At 46.5% G+C, this 15662-nt stretch overlaps 1 protein-coding gene across 1 annotated transcript in view; it reads right to left on the bottom strand.

Annotated features, from left to right (window-relative positions):
* The window catches only part of aak1b (AP2 associated kinase 1b), a 100523-nt gene that overhangs the window by 2660 nt on the left and 82201 nt on the right, over window positions 1-15662 (bottom strand). The window contains exons 17-19 of the mRNA XM_030064751.1: window positions 7880-7975; window positions 2178-2285; window positions 1638-1805 (exon numbers count right to left, since the gene is read on the bottom strand). Of these exons, the coding sequence (XP_029920611.1) occupies window positions 1638-1805; window positions 2178-2285; window positions 7880-7975 (372 nt within the window). The remainder of the gene's footprint in view (window positions 1-1637; window positions 1806-2177; window positions 2286-7879; window positions 7976-15662) is intronic.

Raw genomic sequence — 15662 nt, 5'->3', positions numbered from 1 at the left:
GGTGGCTATTATACTGAGGGGAGGTGGGCAGTCATGAGACTAAGACACAGGGACTATTTTAATATAGGCGCAGTGTGCAAAATGCGGCCAAATGCTTGCACAGTGAAATTTTGGTGAGGGGCAGTAATGGTTTCTCATTGCCTAGGCGCATTTGGTGACACACTGTGCGCAAGCTGGGAGGAAGGGCAATAAAACCGAGGTTCTCCTCATTGGCACTAAATCCACATTATCCAAAACTGACAGTCTCTCTCTAAAAATTGACAGCTCATTTGTTCCCCCCTCCCCACAGGCTAAGATTTTGGGTGTCATCCTTGACAGCGCAATATCCTTCCAAGGCCACATCAATAGCATTACCCGATCTGCCTACTTTCACCTTCGCAACATCAATCGTCTCCGCGCCTCCCTCACCCCACACACCACTGCTATTCTCGTCCATAGTCTAGTCACTTCCTGGCTTGACTACTGCAACTCGCTTCTGTTTGGTCTCCTTCATAAGTCACTCCACAAACTTCAGCTGGTTCAGAACTCTGCCGCCCGCATTATTACCCGGACCCCATCTACCTGCCACATCTCCCCTGTCTTACAACAGCTACACTGGCTCCCCATTACTCACTGCATCCAATACAAGATCCTACTTTTGACATACAAGACCATCCACAAGTTTGCCCCCCCATACCTCTCTGACCTACTCCCCATTAGCTTTCCCACCCGCACCCTCAGATCATCTTCCACCATCAACCTCACTGTCCCCTCTGTTCACCTCACTACCATGGGAGGCAGAGCTTTCTGCCACTCTGCCCCCCCAACACACACAAAATTCACTCCCCCCCAACCTCTCTAACACAGAAACACTGGCACTTTTTAAATCCAGGCTCAAAACCCATCTGTTCCATCTCGCCTACTCTCTTTAATTGTATATGTTTACTAGAATGTATTAATGTATGCACTGATATTTTACTCTGTTTTAATGTGTTTTTGCTTTGTAAGGTGACCTTGAGTGTCATGAAAGGCGCCATTAAATAAAATGAATTATTATTAACTATTATTAAGGGTGTACTCCTGGGTGTGCTGTTATTAGTCCGTTGGCACACTGGAATTTTGGTGCCATGGATGTCACCTTGGTTCACGGATGTGTGTCCAACAACATATGTCTGAAATAGCTCTTTTTCTATCTCACATGATACGTCATCACAAAAATGGCACAGCGCCACTGTATGGTGTGTACTCTCCTTAAAGGGAAGGTTCAGTTTTGATTTAGCAACAAAATACAAATAAGAGTAGTAAGTGAGCAAAAGACACTAGGCTCACTAATGTTAGATTTTGTGCAACTCAAGCACAGACCAGCCAGACTAGTAAACATCAGTGAGCTGTGTGCAGTTTACCAGGCTGACTTTACATGATTTCTGGTTATTGACCAAATGACCAAATTAAATCCCACTGCCAGCTGGGACCTTTGTCATGAAAAGTCTCACACAGCAGCTATAAAAAATTGACTGGGCTTAACACTGATTGTCTATCACACACTGTATTATTCAACGTAAGTACAAACCTTAAAGGACGCACTGAAGGAACCAGAAAACCAACCAACCAAATTTAACAATACTTATACTTACGTCTATAAGATTCTTCAGATTTACCTGCTTTAGGCTGTGTGGACTCTCCAGACAACAGGCTGAAATCATCCAAAGCAGAGGCAGCAGAGGTGGGAGCAGAGGAGATGGATGTGGCACTGCTCCCTGCCACAGGGGCAGATGGTCCGGAGATTAGAGAGCAGTCTAGCAGAGAGTCCTCTACAGTCAGAGGATCTGGTACAGGTCAGAAGCATGAATTAGCCAAAAGAGGGGAAACGGCAGCTGAGTGAACTGACAATAGGGCAAGCAAAAATGGATGGAAGGAGTATTTAGTATATAGAAGTTATATTATTACATTTTTTTTATTTTACTTGCACAGTTGCTGGAGTAGTTGCAATTCCATTTTCACTGCTACTGTACATGTACAATCATGCATATGACAAATAAACCTCTTGAATCTTGAGCTCATTTTGAATTATCTCAAAAGCATTGCTAGCACATTAAATATTGAGGGCAAAGAGGTAAATTCTTAGTATTTTAATGAAAAGGCTCAACCAGAATTTGAAACATACATGCTTGGTTGTATATTAGAGCACACACACAAACCTTTTGCAGACTCTTCCATAGAGCCGCCAAAGGGATCACCCAATGACAACAGGTCAGGGAGCATCAGTGATGATGTGTCTGGAGATTTGAGTCCTTCAATCAGTTTCTCTAATGACCGATTATGGCAGGGGAAGAAATACAAAGTACAACAGCAACAGTGAGAAATCAAAGTGAAAACAAAGTGAAGCAGAGTGACAGTAGCAGTTGACTGTTGGCATGCCATAAGGCCCAAAGAAACAGTATGGGTAAAGACAGGGAAATAAAGCAAAAAAAGACTGTGCTGAAAAGGTAATGTTCACTTCAAGTTAAAACTGTAGCAAGGCATAGGTCAAACAGCAGATTAAACTGTTGTCTTAATGATATCCTAATGATGCCTTTATAAAGTCTCCTCAGTTTTAAGGTATACTAGCTTCCTTTATACTGACAACAAACAAAAAGTTTTGAAGAAATTTTAGTTGTAAAAGATTAAAGAATCTGTCTAGACTCCAATAAACAAAAAGCAGCACTTTCTTTTGTAAACAAAAGAAAATTGACAGTTCATATCTGACAGAGGTTATTTGGAAAATCTTTCACCACATTGTTATACTCATTACAAGAAATAGGGAAGTTGTTAATTGTAACTGTTTTTGAAAATAGAACAGCTGCCATATCATTTTTTAAAAAATGATCGTATTCTCCTATTCTCGTCTGTAAATGGATTTTTGTATACCAAATTTTGGTATACCAAATCAGATTTGTGGAGATAAAAAGTACATTATGTGGATGACATGATGTCATCCTTAAATCAAATCCTCAATGATGCTTGTTTTTTCTATAAATAAAATGGAAAAACATTTTTATTTTATTTTCATGTGATTAATATACAAACAAAGAGGATATACAAATAGGGAAAGAACTTCAACGTAAGATTAAAGTACTTGACCCAAAATGGAAAGACCTCTTTGTATCCTGCAGTACAGCAATTTGTTTGGTTAAAGTTTAAATTTAACTAGGTGAAGAGAAAAACAGAACTTGGCAGCAAATGGCATGACTAAGGCATCTCCGAGCCAATCTCTGATATATAAAGGATGTAGTCGTTTCCACAATGCCACGTCTATGCATCATTGTGCGTACTGACAGCTGCATGTTGGATGAAAAACATTCACACTACTGCCAAATGTGTATATAGTTAGAAAGAAAAATTCTGCCTGTAAAATTGGACAACTGGTGTACTTTAAAGTGGATTTCATGAAGGCATGGAGTGTGACAGGAAGCTGGAAGAATGTGTATGGTCTAAAAATATTTTTGGCATTTAGGCATAGTGATTTAAGTGTTATTTTAGATGCCAAGTGATAATTATAAATCATATAAATATAAATCATTATAAATACAAAAAAGTTTGATTAGTCAACAAAATCAAATCAAAAAAGATTTTGACACTTATCTGTAGCATTCACCTATCTTTGTAAATAAGCTATTCTCATTGTAAGGCCCATAATGGAGGAATGTTGGTTACCATACTTCATTTTGATTTGAGGAATGAACGACTGGAGAAAAAATGTTTTTGACAAATGTGCCTAAGGAAATGTGTGTTAATGTACAGTAAGTCAATGTTTTCAGGTCTCTCCAGACATGTTCCATTGGGTTCAAGTCAGGGCTCTGGCTGGGTGACTCTAGGACATTTATGGCCCTTTTCCACTAGTATCTACTCGACTCAACTCGGCTCGACTCTACTCGCCTCGACACTGTTTCGGTGGTTTTCCATTACAATTGAGTACCACCTCGCCGTGGGTGGAGTCGTCATAGCAAGGCGGCGCACTGTCCAGCTCCCTCTGGATTCTTTGGGCTGCTATGTTGTCATGTTGGAAGGTGAACGTTCAGCCCAGTCTGAGGTCCTGTGCGCTGTGGAACAGGTTTTATTGAGGATATCTCTGTACTTTGCTCCATTCAGCTTTCCCTCAACCCTGACCAGTCTCTGCTGCTGAAAAACATCTTCACAGCATGATGCTGCCAGCACCATGCTTCACTGATGGGATGGTATTGGGCAGGTGATGAGTGGGGCCTGGTTTCTGCAATGATGGCTGTCCTTCTGGAACTTTGTCCCATCTCCACACAGGATCTCTGGAGCTCAGCCAGAGTGACCATCAGGTTTTCGGTAACGTTTCTTACTAAAGCCCTTCTCCCACCATTGCTCAGTTTGGCTGGCCGACCAGCTCTTGGGTGATTCCTGGTTGTGCCAAACGTTCTCCATTTGAGAATTATGGAGGCAACTGTGCTCTTGGGAAACTTCAGTGCAACAGAAATTTTTTTGTAGCCTTCCCCAGATCTGTGCCTTGCAACAATCCTGTCTCTGAGCTCTGCAGGCAGTTCCTTTGACCTCATGGCTTGGATTTTGCTCTGATATGCATTGTCAGCTGTGAGGCCTTCTATAGAGAGGTGTGTGCCTTTCCAAATCATGTCCAATCAATTTAATTTAGCACAGGTGGACTCTAATCAAGGTGTAGAAACATCTAAGCAACCATCAAGAGAAATGGGAGGCACCTGAGATAAATTTCAAGTGTCCGTGCAAAGGATCTGAATACTTATGTCAATGTGATATTTCAGTTTTTCCTTTTTAATAAATTTGCAAAAAGTCTACAATTCTGTTTTCACTTTGTCATTATGGGGTACTGAGTGTAGATTAATGAGAGAAAAATGAATTTAAACAATTGTAGCATCAGACTGCAACAAAAGTGAAAAAATTGAAAGGGGTCTGAATACTTCCTGAATGCACTGTATATTAGAATTCTCTTTCTGTCAGAAACCTTTGATATGAGTTGGAACACTGAAACAATACACATAACAATAATCTTTCATGATTGCAACTACAGACTAGACTTTATAAAGTTTCTGAAGAAACTTTGATGTGCTTGCCTTGCGAGCGCCTGGACATGCACTAAACCGCCAGCCCTATGCTGTTTGTGGGTTGTGTAGTGTTGTTGCTCTTGCCCAGGCGGGGAGTTGAACCCTGGTCTCCTGCATGGCAGGCAGAGACACTATCCACTGTGCCACTGAGGCTTGAGTGGGTGGAGCCAGAAATGAGGCTCTAAGGAGCACACAGCATGAGTGTTAGTGCTGCTTCTGTGAAAACTCGCCTAAAAGTAGTCGTCAAACAAATGCTTTTTTGTCAATTATAGTAAGTCTGAGCAGAAAATAAAATGTACCATGAGAAAGGCAAGGCTTTGGGCTTTCAAAGTGTGTCAAAATTATTTTCCAACTCCCAAAAATACCCACCCTAGAGCAAGTTGAAAAAGTGTGTCTTTCTGCTTCTCTCCCGAGACTTTGCATTTCAGATATAATGGGAGTCTATGGGGGAGAGAACTGGCACTCCTGCCTCGTTAAGGGTCACAGTTTAAAAAGTCGAAGATACTTTGCTTTTGTATTTACATTTTTCAAAGCACAACTATTTTTCTTACAATTTGATCCCAAATTTATGCATGTGGAGTGAAAAATGTGGCCAGGAGAGCAAGTTAAAGACAAAAGTTTTAGGCGAATTTTCAGGGCTGCTCCACTCTAGCCCTCAGGAATGCCACTCTAGCTCACGCAATACACACTCATTAAAAAGTCAGAGGCGGCTCAAAAATAACTCCAAACTTAAACTGTGTTTTATGGCAAACTAAAGCAGACATGAAAAAATGAAGATGACACACATAAAGTTGAACATCTGCTGAGTCATTTAAGCTTTGAATGGAGTCTGTGAGCCAAAGAATGAGGGAGCTGTGAGGCTTTGAAAATGCATGAGTGTCTGCTGATTTCCCATTCTTTTTCAATGAGGGCAAAATTGTGATTTAAATCGTGAATTATGAAAAATTGCAAAGTCCAATCGGTCTGAAAATTGACACACCGCTTCTTCTCCACAAGACACACGTTTTTCGTATTTGGTGCGTGGATGCAGGTCAAAAGCTCTGGGCCCTGGAGCCTTCTGAAGTTTTGGCCATTCATTTCAGATGGCCGGAATTTTCAGGAAAATTGGAATTTTGAGAATTCTGTGAGTCGGATTCCTTATAAAAGTAATAGCACACCTCTCCCAATGGGGCCACACATTTTCCCAATTCATTGCGTGGGCCTAAAACCAAAGCTGTAGGAGGAGTAGCGCGCCGAAAAACGTGCAGAATAATAAAATACTATAAGAAGAAGAAGAACTAGACTTTATAAAGTTTCTGAAGAAACTTTGATGTGCTTGCCTTGCGAGCGCCTAGACATGTGTAAAGCGCCAGCCCTATGCTGTTTGTGGGTTGTGTAGTGTTGTGGCTCTTGCCCAGGTGGGGAGTTGAACCCTGGTCTCCTGCATGGCAGGCAGAGACACTATCCACTGTGCCACTGGGGCTTGTGTGGGCGGAGCCAGAAATGAGGCTCTATGAAGCACACAGCATGAGTGACAGTGCTGCTTCTGTGAAAAATCACCTAAAACTAGTGGTCAAACAAATGCTTTTTTCTCAATGATAGTAAGTCCGAGCAGAAAATAAAATGTACCATGAGAAAGGCAAGGCTTTGGGCTTTCAAAGTGTGTCAAAATAATTTCCCAACTCCCAAAAATGCCCACCCTAGAGCGAGTTGAAAAAGTGTGTGTTTCTGCTTCTCTCCTGAGACTTTGCATTCCAGATATAATGGGAGTCTATGGGGGAGAGAGCTGGCACTCCTGCCTCGTTAAGGGTCACAGTTTAAAAAGTTGAAGCTACTTTGCTTTTGTATTTACATTTTTCAAAGCACAACTAGTTTTCCTACTACTTTCCAAAAAATTATGCATGTGGAGTGAAAATTGTGGCCAGGAGAGCAAGTTAAAGACAAAAGTTTTAGGCGAATTTTAAGGGCTGCTCCACTCTAGCCCTCAGGAATGCCACTCTAGCTCACGCAATACACACTCATTCAAAAGTCAGAGGCGGCTCAAAAATAACTCCAAACTTAAACTGTGTTTTATGGCAAACTAAAGCAGACATGAAAAATTGAAGATGACACACATAAAGTTGAACATCTGCTGAGTCATTTAAGCTTTGAATGGAGTCTGTGAGCCAAAGAATGAGGGAGCTGTGAGGCTTTGAAAATGCATGAGTGTCTGCCGATTTCCCATTATTTTTCTATGAGGGCAAAATCGCGATTTTAAAATTGAATTATGAGAAATTGCAAGGTCCGATCGCTTTGAAAATCGACACACCGCTTCTTCTACACAAGACGCACGTTTTTCGTATTTGGTGCGTGGACGCAGGTCAAAAGCTCTGGGCCTTGGAGCCTTCTGAAGTTTTGGCCATTCATTTCGGATGGCCGAAATTTTCAGGAATATTGGAATTTTGAGAATTCCGTGAGTCGGATTCCTTATAAAAGTAATAGCACACCTCTCCCAATGGGGCCGCACATTTTCCCAATTCATTGTGTGGGCCTAAAACCAAAGCTGTAGGAGGAGTAGTGCGCCGAAAAAGTGCAGAATAATAAAATACTATAATAATAAGAAGAAGAAATATGCAAGATAATAAGATGTGTTGCCTTTTCAAGGCAAGCACATAAATATGCAAGATAATAAGATGTGTTGCCTTTTCAAGGCAAGCACATAATAATTTAGGTCATGTTTGATATATTCCAAACTTACTACTTATAAAGACTTGCCTGTTTTACAATAACAAACACATGGACATATAAAGGCCTTTTTGTGTGTGACAAGGAGCTTTTCTATCACAGATGGGGATTTTTACCTGGTGTATCTGAGAGCTGAAGGGCACAAAACGGATCTGGGATAGTCAACAGTGAGGCTCCTGAATCCACATTGAGAATGGCTGATGGTCTTTCAACTATAAGAGAATAATAATATGATATAGCATGGAAACAAAATTTTATTGTGTGGCCTGGATTCACCGACACTACAATCCATGGAAGACAGCAAAGAAAGAAAGAAAAGAGGGAATAGAGAAGCTATCTTGAAACACCTCGTTCTAATTCATCTTGTGCTCTGTGGTATGCCTGTATGGTAATCAGGCTTAAGGCCGATTTATGGTTCTGCAGACACTAGACGCAACGCGCACACAGTTGCTACGCAGATGGCGTGCACCTCGTATGCTTCTGCGTAGTACATCAAGCAATTCTCTGCCAAAACGGTAGGAGGGGCGGCTTTTTTCTGCAGACCTACGTAGACCCTGTAGACATATGGTCACTGCTCTATTTGTTTACCTTCCGGCTTTGTACTTCGACTTGATCCAGCATGATCCAAACTGGCGAGAAATTATAACCGATGAGTCGAGATCCGATCACAACAGCAGTTCTTTTAAAAATGGCGCTGCTGGCACCACAGCAGGAAGTGAAGCTGGAGGGGCAAAATGGCGGAAATGATGTAGTCGGCGTAGGGCTGGGCGATATGGCTTCAAATCAATATCACCTCCCTGGACCTATTTATTGCAATGGAAGGAAAGTTTTTTTCCATTCGCCACTAGATGGGGAAAAGGCAGCTTAATTTCTTGCCCCACAGCCAGTTTTATTGACAGTATGCCTCCTACTTGCTATAACTGCTGTATTTACAGAAGTCAGACATGCAAACTCCTCACAGTAAAAAAGATGACAGTGTCACGGGTGTCCGGAGGGGGTACCCCCCCTCCTATAACGGGAGTTGCTAGTTAGCTGGAAGACTTGGCCCTTACATAGCAAGCATATGCTTGGAGCTAAATGGCTAACGTTAGTTAGCAAGACAAGCAGACCATGCTGGAATTACCATTAGAACTAGCTAATGTTAGCTGGCTAATTAGTTTGCTATCTTGCTAATGGAAATTCCAGCATCATATGGCCCGCTTGTCTTGCTAACTAACGTTAGCCATTTTGCTCGAAGCATAACGTTATGCAAGGTCTAATTTAACATAAGGCGGTTCCTTCAAACTAACGTTAAAACTTTCCATCGGACTTGGAAGCCAGGTGCGATTCACGTGAATGAACCAATTGACCAAAAAAAAAAAAAAAAGGCGATTGTAGCTGAAAGGCGACAAGTTTGCATGCCTGAGAAGAGCAACTCTAACTCTGTGCTGTCTGAGAATAACTCAAGAAAATACATATTAAATACTTTTAGTTAAATTTATTGAACAACTGACAATCAAACCAAGTTTAAAAGTATAACAAGCAAGTCCTCCTCGACTGAATCTACTTCGAATACCTCAGCTGCAGCCGCAGCCGCTTCTACATTTTAACCGTCCTCTGTTTCCTCAGCGTCTCTTTCCCTTCTTGTTGCAGACTGGAGTCACGTGACTACACACACTGTACGCGTAGTACAGCGTCTTAAAGGGACATGAACATGCCTACCTACACACAGCCAAAAAAAGACAAAAACGACTTTTATTTTGTTTTTTAAAATACCGAACATAACGACATCAGCAAAGTGACGTCGGTTATCATCATAAATTTCGGTTTCGGTAAATTTACGGTATATTGCCCAGCCCTAAGTCGGCGGACCAATCATAGCTCTTGTTGTCTGTGTAGGGTCTGTGTAGGGTCTGCGTAGGGTCTACATGGGGTCCGCGCAGTTAAAATTTTTCGGCGGTGCGCACCTACCTAGTGCAGTCAAGCTCTTCAACTCTGCTCTGAAAAGATAGTTTTATTTAGTTCTATTTCGTCCCTTCTGACCGCCAGAGGCGGTGCTTTAAGCACTGAATAGTCCCTTCGCGCATGCGCAGTTCGAGTATGTATACCAAAAAAGTCACCTGTGACACCTGGATGACCCGGAAAGGGTATAAGTTCCGGGGTCAACCGGCACATCATTTCCTGTTTTCTTCTCGCGGTAGCAGCTCAGGCTAAGCGTTTTTTTTCTGAAACTATAATATACCGTTGCTGGTAGCCCTGTGATCTTTATAGGTCGGAGCTGCGGAGCATTCGCCCTCCAAGGGCTGCAACGGAACCACATTCCTATTGGGATTGTTTGACGGTTTGTTGTGTCTCTTCACTCACAACCGGATTCGAGGTATGTTTGTTTGATTTATATTTATATCGCTACATTGTGGTGAGGCTGGCGTGTGCGCTTTGCCCCCCAGTATTGCATGCTTGCAAAAATATAAGTTTACTACCGAGTTAACTTTGCTTCGGTCGTTGTTTTGATTGTAATATCATTTGTTGGTGACGGCAGCGTTCGCGCTTTCCGCTCCCATTGTAAGTTCATTTCGTTCCATAATATAGTTTTATTATTACCTAAGAGGGAATTCGCCGAAGTCTTTTGCTTCGGGTGTCTTTTGTTTAGCATTGAACAGTTTTTGTTGGTGAAGGCAGCGTTTGCGCAGCCCGCTCCCGCTTGCTGATAATTGTTTGTTGCGCACTGTTGCGCTGTGATTAGTTTGTGACTACAACGGTGAACGTCTTGCAGCAGTGAGGTTGGCGTCTGCGCTCACCTCCGCTGTTGCAGATTAGCTTCCCGCTGGACGCCTTGTAGCGGTGAAGGTTGTGTTCACGCCCCCGCTCCTGCTACAGGCTCACCACCGACGTAGGCGCTTGCGGCAGTGAAGGCAGCGTTTGCGCTCCCCTCTCCTGCTACGAGCCAGCTTCCTGCCGGTTGCATTACAGCGGTAAGTGCGGTGTTTTCACCCTCGCTCCCGCTGCAAGCCTGCACCTCCTAGAACCCCTCTGCTGTGCAGGTTGTGTGTTCGCATCCTTCCCTCAGCTTAGGTGGTTGGACCAGAGCTCTGATGATGGAGAATGCACATTATTGTGTTGACTGTGGGACTGCTTTGTCGGAAGATGACGGCCACGACCTCTGTCCGGTGTGCCTCGGCCCAGACCACCTTCGGGAAGGACTCTCTGACAACGCCTGCATGAACTGCAGCTGTATGTCGTTTGCGTCAAGGGCTGCTAGGTTGGCTCAGGTAGACCATTCAATAGGTGGAGACGACCTCCCACCATCTGGTAAGTTGCCTCCAGCCCAGTCTACTCGTTCAAAGCGCAGGAGAGAGGTATCAACTGCAGCTGCTCCAACTGAAAAGAAAAGGAAGTCGGATAGCAGGCTTGCTGACCAGGTACAGAAGCTTTCTGCTGAACTTGCGGAGATGAGGTCCCTTTTCCAGACTCGTCAGTCTGATGCTCCCCCAGTAGACACAGAGATGTCATTACAGACCCCACCTATGCCCTTGCTGCTTCCGGAGGAGGATGTACTTTCTCTTGCGGCCTCAGCCACTGACTTTGGTATGCAAGAGGATGAACACTCCCATGCTTCAGAACTGGGTTCCCATTCTTCAGTTCAAAGCCCGCAGAGTATGCTTAGGGAGTCGGACGCCTCCATGTCCGACATCCTGCGCATGGCCGTGGATCGCCTACAGGTACAGATCCCACAGCCAGCCCAATCAACACCAGGGACCGCCTTCTTTAGGCGGGGCGGCACTTCCACTTCCTTCACTGTCCCTCCTTCGAGGGATTATCTCCAGGAACTGCATTCATGTTGGCGAGACACTGGAGCCTGTTCTCGTCTCACTTCTGACGGCCGGGCACTGGCAGCTATGCATGATGCGGCAGCGGTTGGCCTCGACCGGATGCCTTCTATCGAACCGACTATTGCGTCCCTCATTGTGTCTCCCGATGAGGCAATGCGGGCAGCTGCCAGATGTCCTCGACCTCAGTGCCGGGTCACAGATGACCTGATATCAAGGGCATATAATGCCGGGGCACGGGCTGGTCGCATTGGTAACTCGCTTTCCCATCTCTTGCTGGCCCTGTCTGCATCACTACAGGACGGCAGTGCTGATGTCTCCACAGCTAATTTCAGTGATGCGTCACTACAGGCGTTTGCCTTAATGTCGAGGGAACTGGGGAGGATGATGTCATTCTTGGTGCAAGCTCGCAGGCAAGTGTGGCTTGCGCAGGCGCCCTTGACGGAGGCATGCAGGAGGGCCCTCCGTGATGTTCCAGTGGAGCCCGGGGAGATGTTTGGCTCAGCCGCTCAGGAGGTGCTGGAGCGCACACTGAAGGCTCGGCAGACCAGGGAAGAGTTCTCAACCCTGGTTAGAAGCATGCCTCCCCCCAACAGACCCAGCAGGTCCAGGGTCCCCATGTCCCGACCCTCGGCCTCTTCCCGGGTTCGCTTACCGCCACCGACTGACTCAAGTCTGCGCCGTAGTCCTCGTCGTCCCACTCAGAGGCCAGCCAGGGACTCTCGCACCACGGCCCGTTGGCCCTCTGCACGACGTGGAGCTCAGGACCCTGGTCGGCGCCCCCCCACGGCCCCTAGAGGTCAGGGGGGCAGTAAATGAGGCATCGGGGCCGGCTGTCGGATATTTCTCCCATCAGCAGCTCGGTTACTGGGCTGCTCACGCTTCGGACCCCTGGGTGATTGCCACCTTAACCCACGGGTACAAGCTTCAATTCCGACGCCGGCCCCCTCCCTCCAGCCGGGTGACGATGACCACCATCAGCGACCCGGCAAAAGCTCAAGCGCTGGACCAGGAGTTGTCCGCCCTCCTGGCCAAGGGCGCGATCGAGGCCGTAGACCCTCTGCAACAGCCCGGAGGGTTCTACTCAAAGTACTTCCTTGTTACAAAGAAGACTGGCGGATTCCGTCCGATTCTGGACTTAAGAGGGCTCAACAAATATTTGAAGGTAATAAAATTTCATATGCTGACCACAGCACATGTGTTACAAACTGTCACCCAAGGAGAATGGTTTACATCTGTGGACCTGAAAGATGCTTACTTTCACATCCCCATCGCTCCTCACCACAGGAAATTCCTACGGTTTGCCTATCGAGGCCGTCACTGGCAGTTCAGGGTCCTCCCTTTCGGACTCTCCCTCTCCCCGAGGGTGTTCACCAGGTGCATGGCAGCGGCCCTGGCACCCCTGCAGTCTCAAGGGGTAAAGGTTCTGCCATACTTGGACGACTGGCTGGTTTGTGCTCCATCCAGAACTCAAGTGGTTCAGGACACGGATCACCTTCTCTTTCACTTTTCCCAACTAGGCCTGAAAGTGGACGCAGAAAAGAGTTGCCTGGAGCCCTCTCAGTCTACGGTCTTCATCGGTGTGGCATTAAACACACTGACCATGAAGGCTTGCCCGTCCCCTCAACGTGTGGACGACATTCTTCACCTGCTCTCTCTGTTCCGCAGAGGCAGATCATTGCCCCTTGTCATGTTCCAACGCCTCTTGGGCAAACTAACGTCAGTATCGGCCGTTGTTCCGTTGGGCTTGCTGTCGCTACGCCCTCTGCAGAAATGGCTGAACAGCTTCCACCTGGACATAAGGCGACACAGACACAGAAAAATCAGGGTGTCTCGGCAATGCATCCTTGCCTTAGCTCCATGGAGGGACAGGGTCTATCTGTCCAAGGGTGTTCCCATGGGCTCTATTCCCTCTCGGCGAGAGGTTGTTGCCACAGATGCCTGCCCCTTAGGATGGGGTGCAGTGTGGAAAGGCCGAATAGCTCAAGGTCAGTGGCCCGTACGAGATCAAGCCAGACATATCAATGTGCTAGAGCTGCGAGCAGTACATCTGGGCTTGAAGCACTTTCTGCCGTATCTGAGAGGACGACATGTACTCATACGGTCGGACAACACCTCGGCAGTTTATCATATAAATCACCAGGGCGGCACCAAGTCTGCACAGCTACTGCAGGTGTCACAGGAGCTCCTGACATGGGCAGCCCCCCGACTGACCAGTCTGCGGGCAGTATATGTCCCAGGGGAGCAAAACCAGTTGGCGGATTTCCTGTCACGTCACAAGCCTCCACCTGGAGAGTGGCGCCTTCATCCAGAGGTGGTACGCACTATCTGGGGTCTCTTCGGCAGAGCAGAAGTGGATGTCTTCGCCTCAGAAGCGACGACCCACTGTCCCCTCTGGTTTTCTCTGATGGAGACAACCAGCCCTCTTGGCCAGGATGCGCTGGCTCACCCCTGGCCAAAGACCCTGTTATATGCATTCCCTCCGCTTCCTCTGATTTGGCCGACACTTCAGAGGGTCCTTCAGGATGGTCACAGACTCTTACTGGTGGCCCCTTTCTGGCCAGCAAGGACATGGTTCCCTCTCATTCACAGACTGTGCTGCGGTACACCCTGGCGCCTCCCCTACAGGAAAGACCTGCTGTCTCAATTGGGGGGGCAGATTTGGCATCCCAATCCTCAGAACCTCCAGCTGTGGGTATGGCCACTGGAGGGCCCGAGCCGCTGCTGAGCGGCTGTCCCGATGCTGTTCGGGAAACCATCTTGAATGCCAGGGCATCATCCACCCGTCTGCAGTATGACAATAGGTGGAAGCTATTCAGTAACTGGTGTGCAGGTCGGAAGGCGGACCCAGTTAATTGCTCAATACCGACGGTCCTGGAGTTCCTGCAGTCTCTCTTGGACAAGGGCAGGTCTCCTTCAACCCTTAAGGTGTATGTAGCTGCTATTTCGTGTCATCATGCCAGAGTGGACAATAACACTGTGGGGGGTCACAGTCTGGTGTCCCTTTTTCTGAAGGGGGCCTGGAGGCTGGAGCCTCTGGTTCAAGCGGAGTTGAAATGGGTGGCTTACAAGACTGCTTTCTTGCTGGCCATCACGTCAGCAAAGCGCGTTGGTGAGCTGCACGCTCTATCGGTAAGTGCTTCGTGTTTACGATGGAACCATGATGATTCGAGTGTCACTCTTTGGCCAAATATGTCATTTCTCCCAAAGGTGCTGTCTCGGTCATATTTGAATCAGCCTATAAGGCTCACGCGGTTCAACCCCCCAGTAGGGGATGGAGGGGACGAACCGGAACTGTTGTGCCCGGTACGGGCACTCAAAACCTACATTGCTGCTACTGCAAGTGTTCGTCAGTCCGAACAACTCTTTATTTGTCATGGTGGGCCTCAGAAGGGTTCTGCTCTCTCTAAGCAGCGTCTCTCCCATTGGGTCGTGGATGTCATCACTCAAGCTTACATGTTGGCTAATCGCTCTCTGCCACCTGCTGTGAAGTGTCATTCAACAAGGAGCATATCCACATCATGGGCGGCCCTGAGAGGGGTACCTCTAGGGACCATCTGTGCAGCTGCCTCATGGTCATCACCAAGCACATTCTGCAGGTTCTACAGGGTGAACGTGGCCACTCCTCCTCCATTAGGAGTTGTTCTCCAGCCAGAATCCTCAGGTTCTGCGCAGTGAGGTATTCTTTTTCGATTATGGTCCCGGTCCTCGACCTTGTTTCCGTAGCTACCAGGGCCCACAGGGTATTGCGGCTATTACCCCATCCACTGGGTGTAGCCTTCCTACTGGAGTCCTTGATTCTGCTCAATGAGTTTGTAGTCAGGATTCCTCGTGACACTTTTGGTATAAGTCATTCAGTGCTTAAAGCACCGCCTCTGGCGGTCAGAAGGGACGAAATAGAACGATGAGTTACGAATGTAACTACGGTTCTATGAGTCCCGAATGACCGCCAGAGCGCTCAGTCACTCAGAATCCTCGTGATCACGCGAGAAGTTTCTGTAGGAAATGATGTGCCGGTTGACCCCGGAACTTATACCCTTTCCGGGTCATCCAGGTGTCACAGGTGACTTTTTTGGTATACATACTCGAACTG

This window comes from Myripristis murdjan, chromosome 12, assembly GCF_902150065.1.
Source record: "Myripristis murdjan chromosome 12, fMyrMur1.1, whole genome shotgun sequence".
Lineage (NCBI taxonomy): Eukaryota > Metazoa > Chordata > Actinopteri > Holocentriformes > Holocentridae > Myripristis > Myripristis murdjan.
Note: the sequence above shows the minus strand (reverse complement) of the source record. Positions and strands in the feature narration are given on the sequence as shown.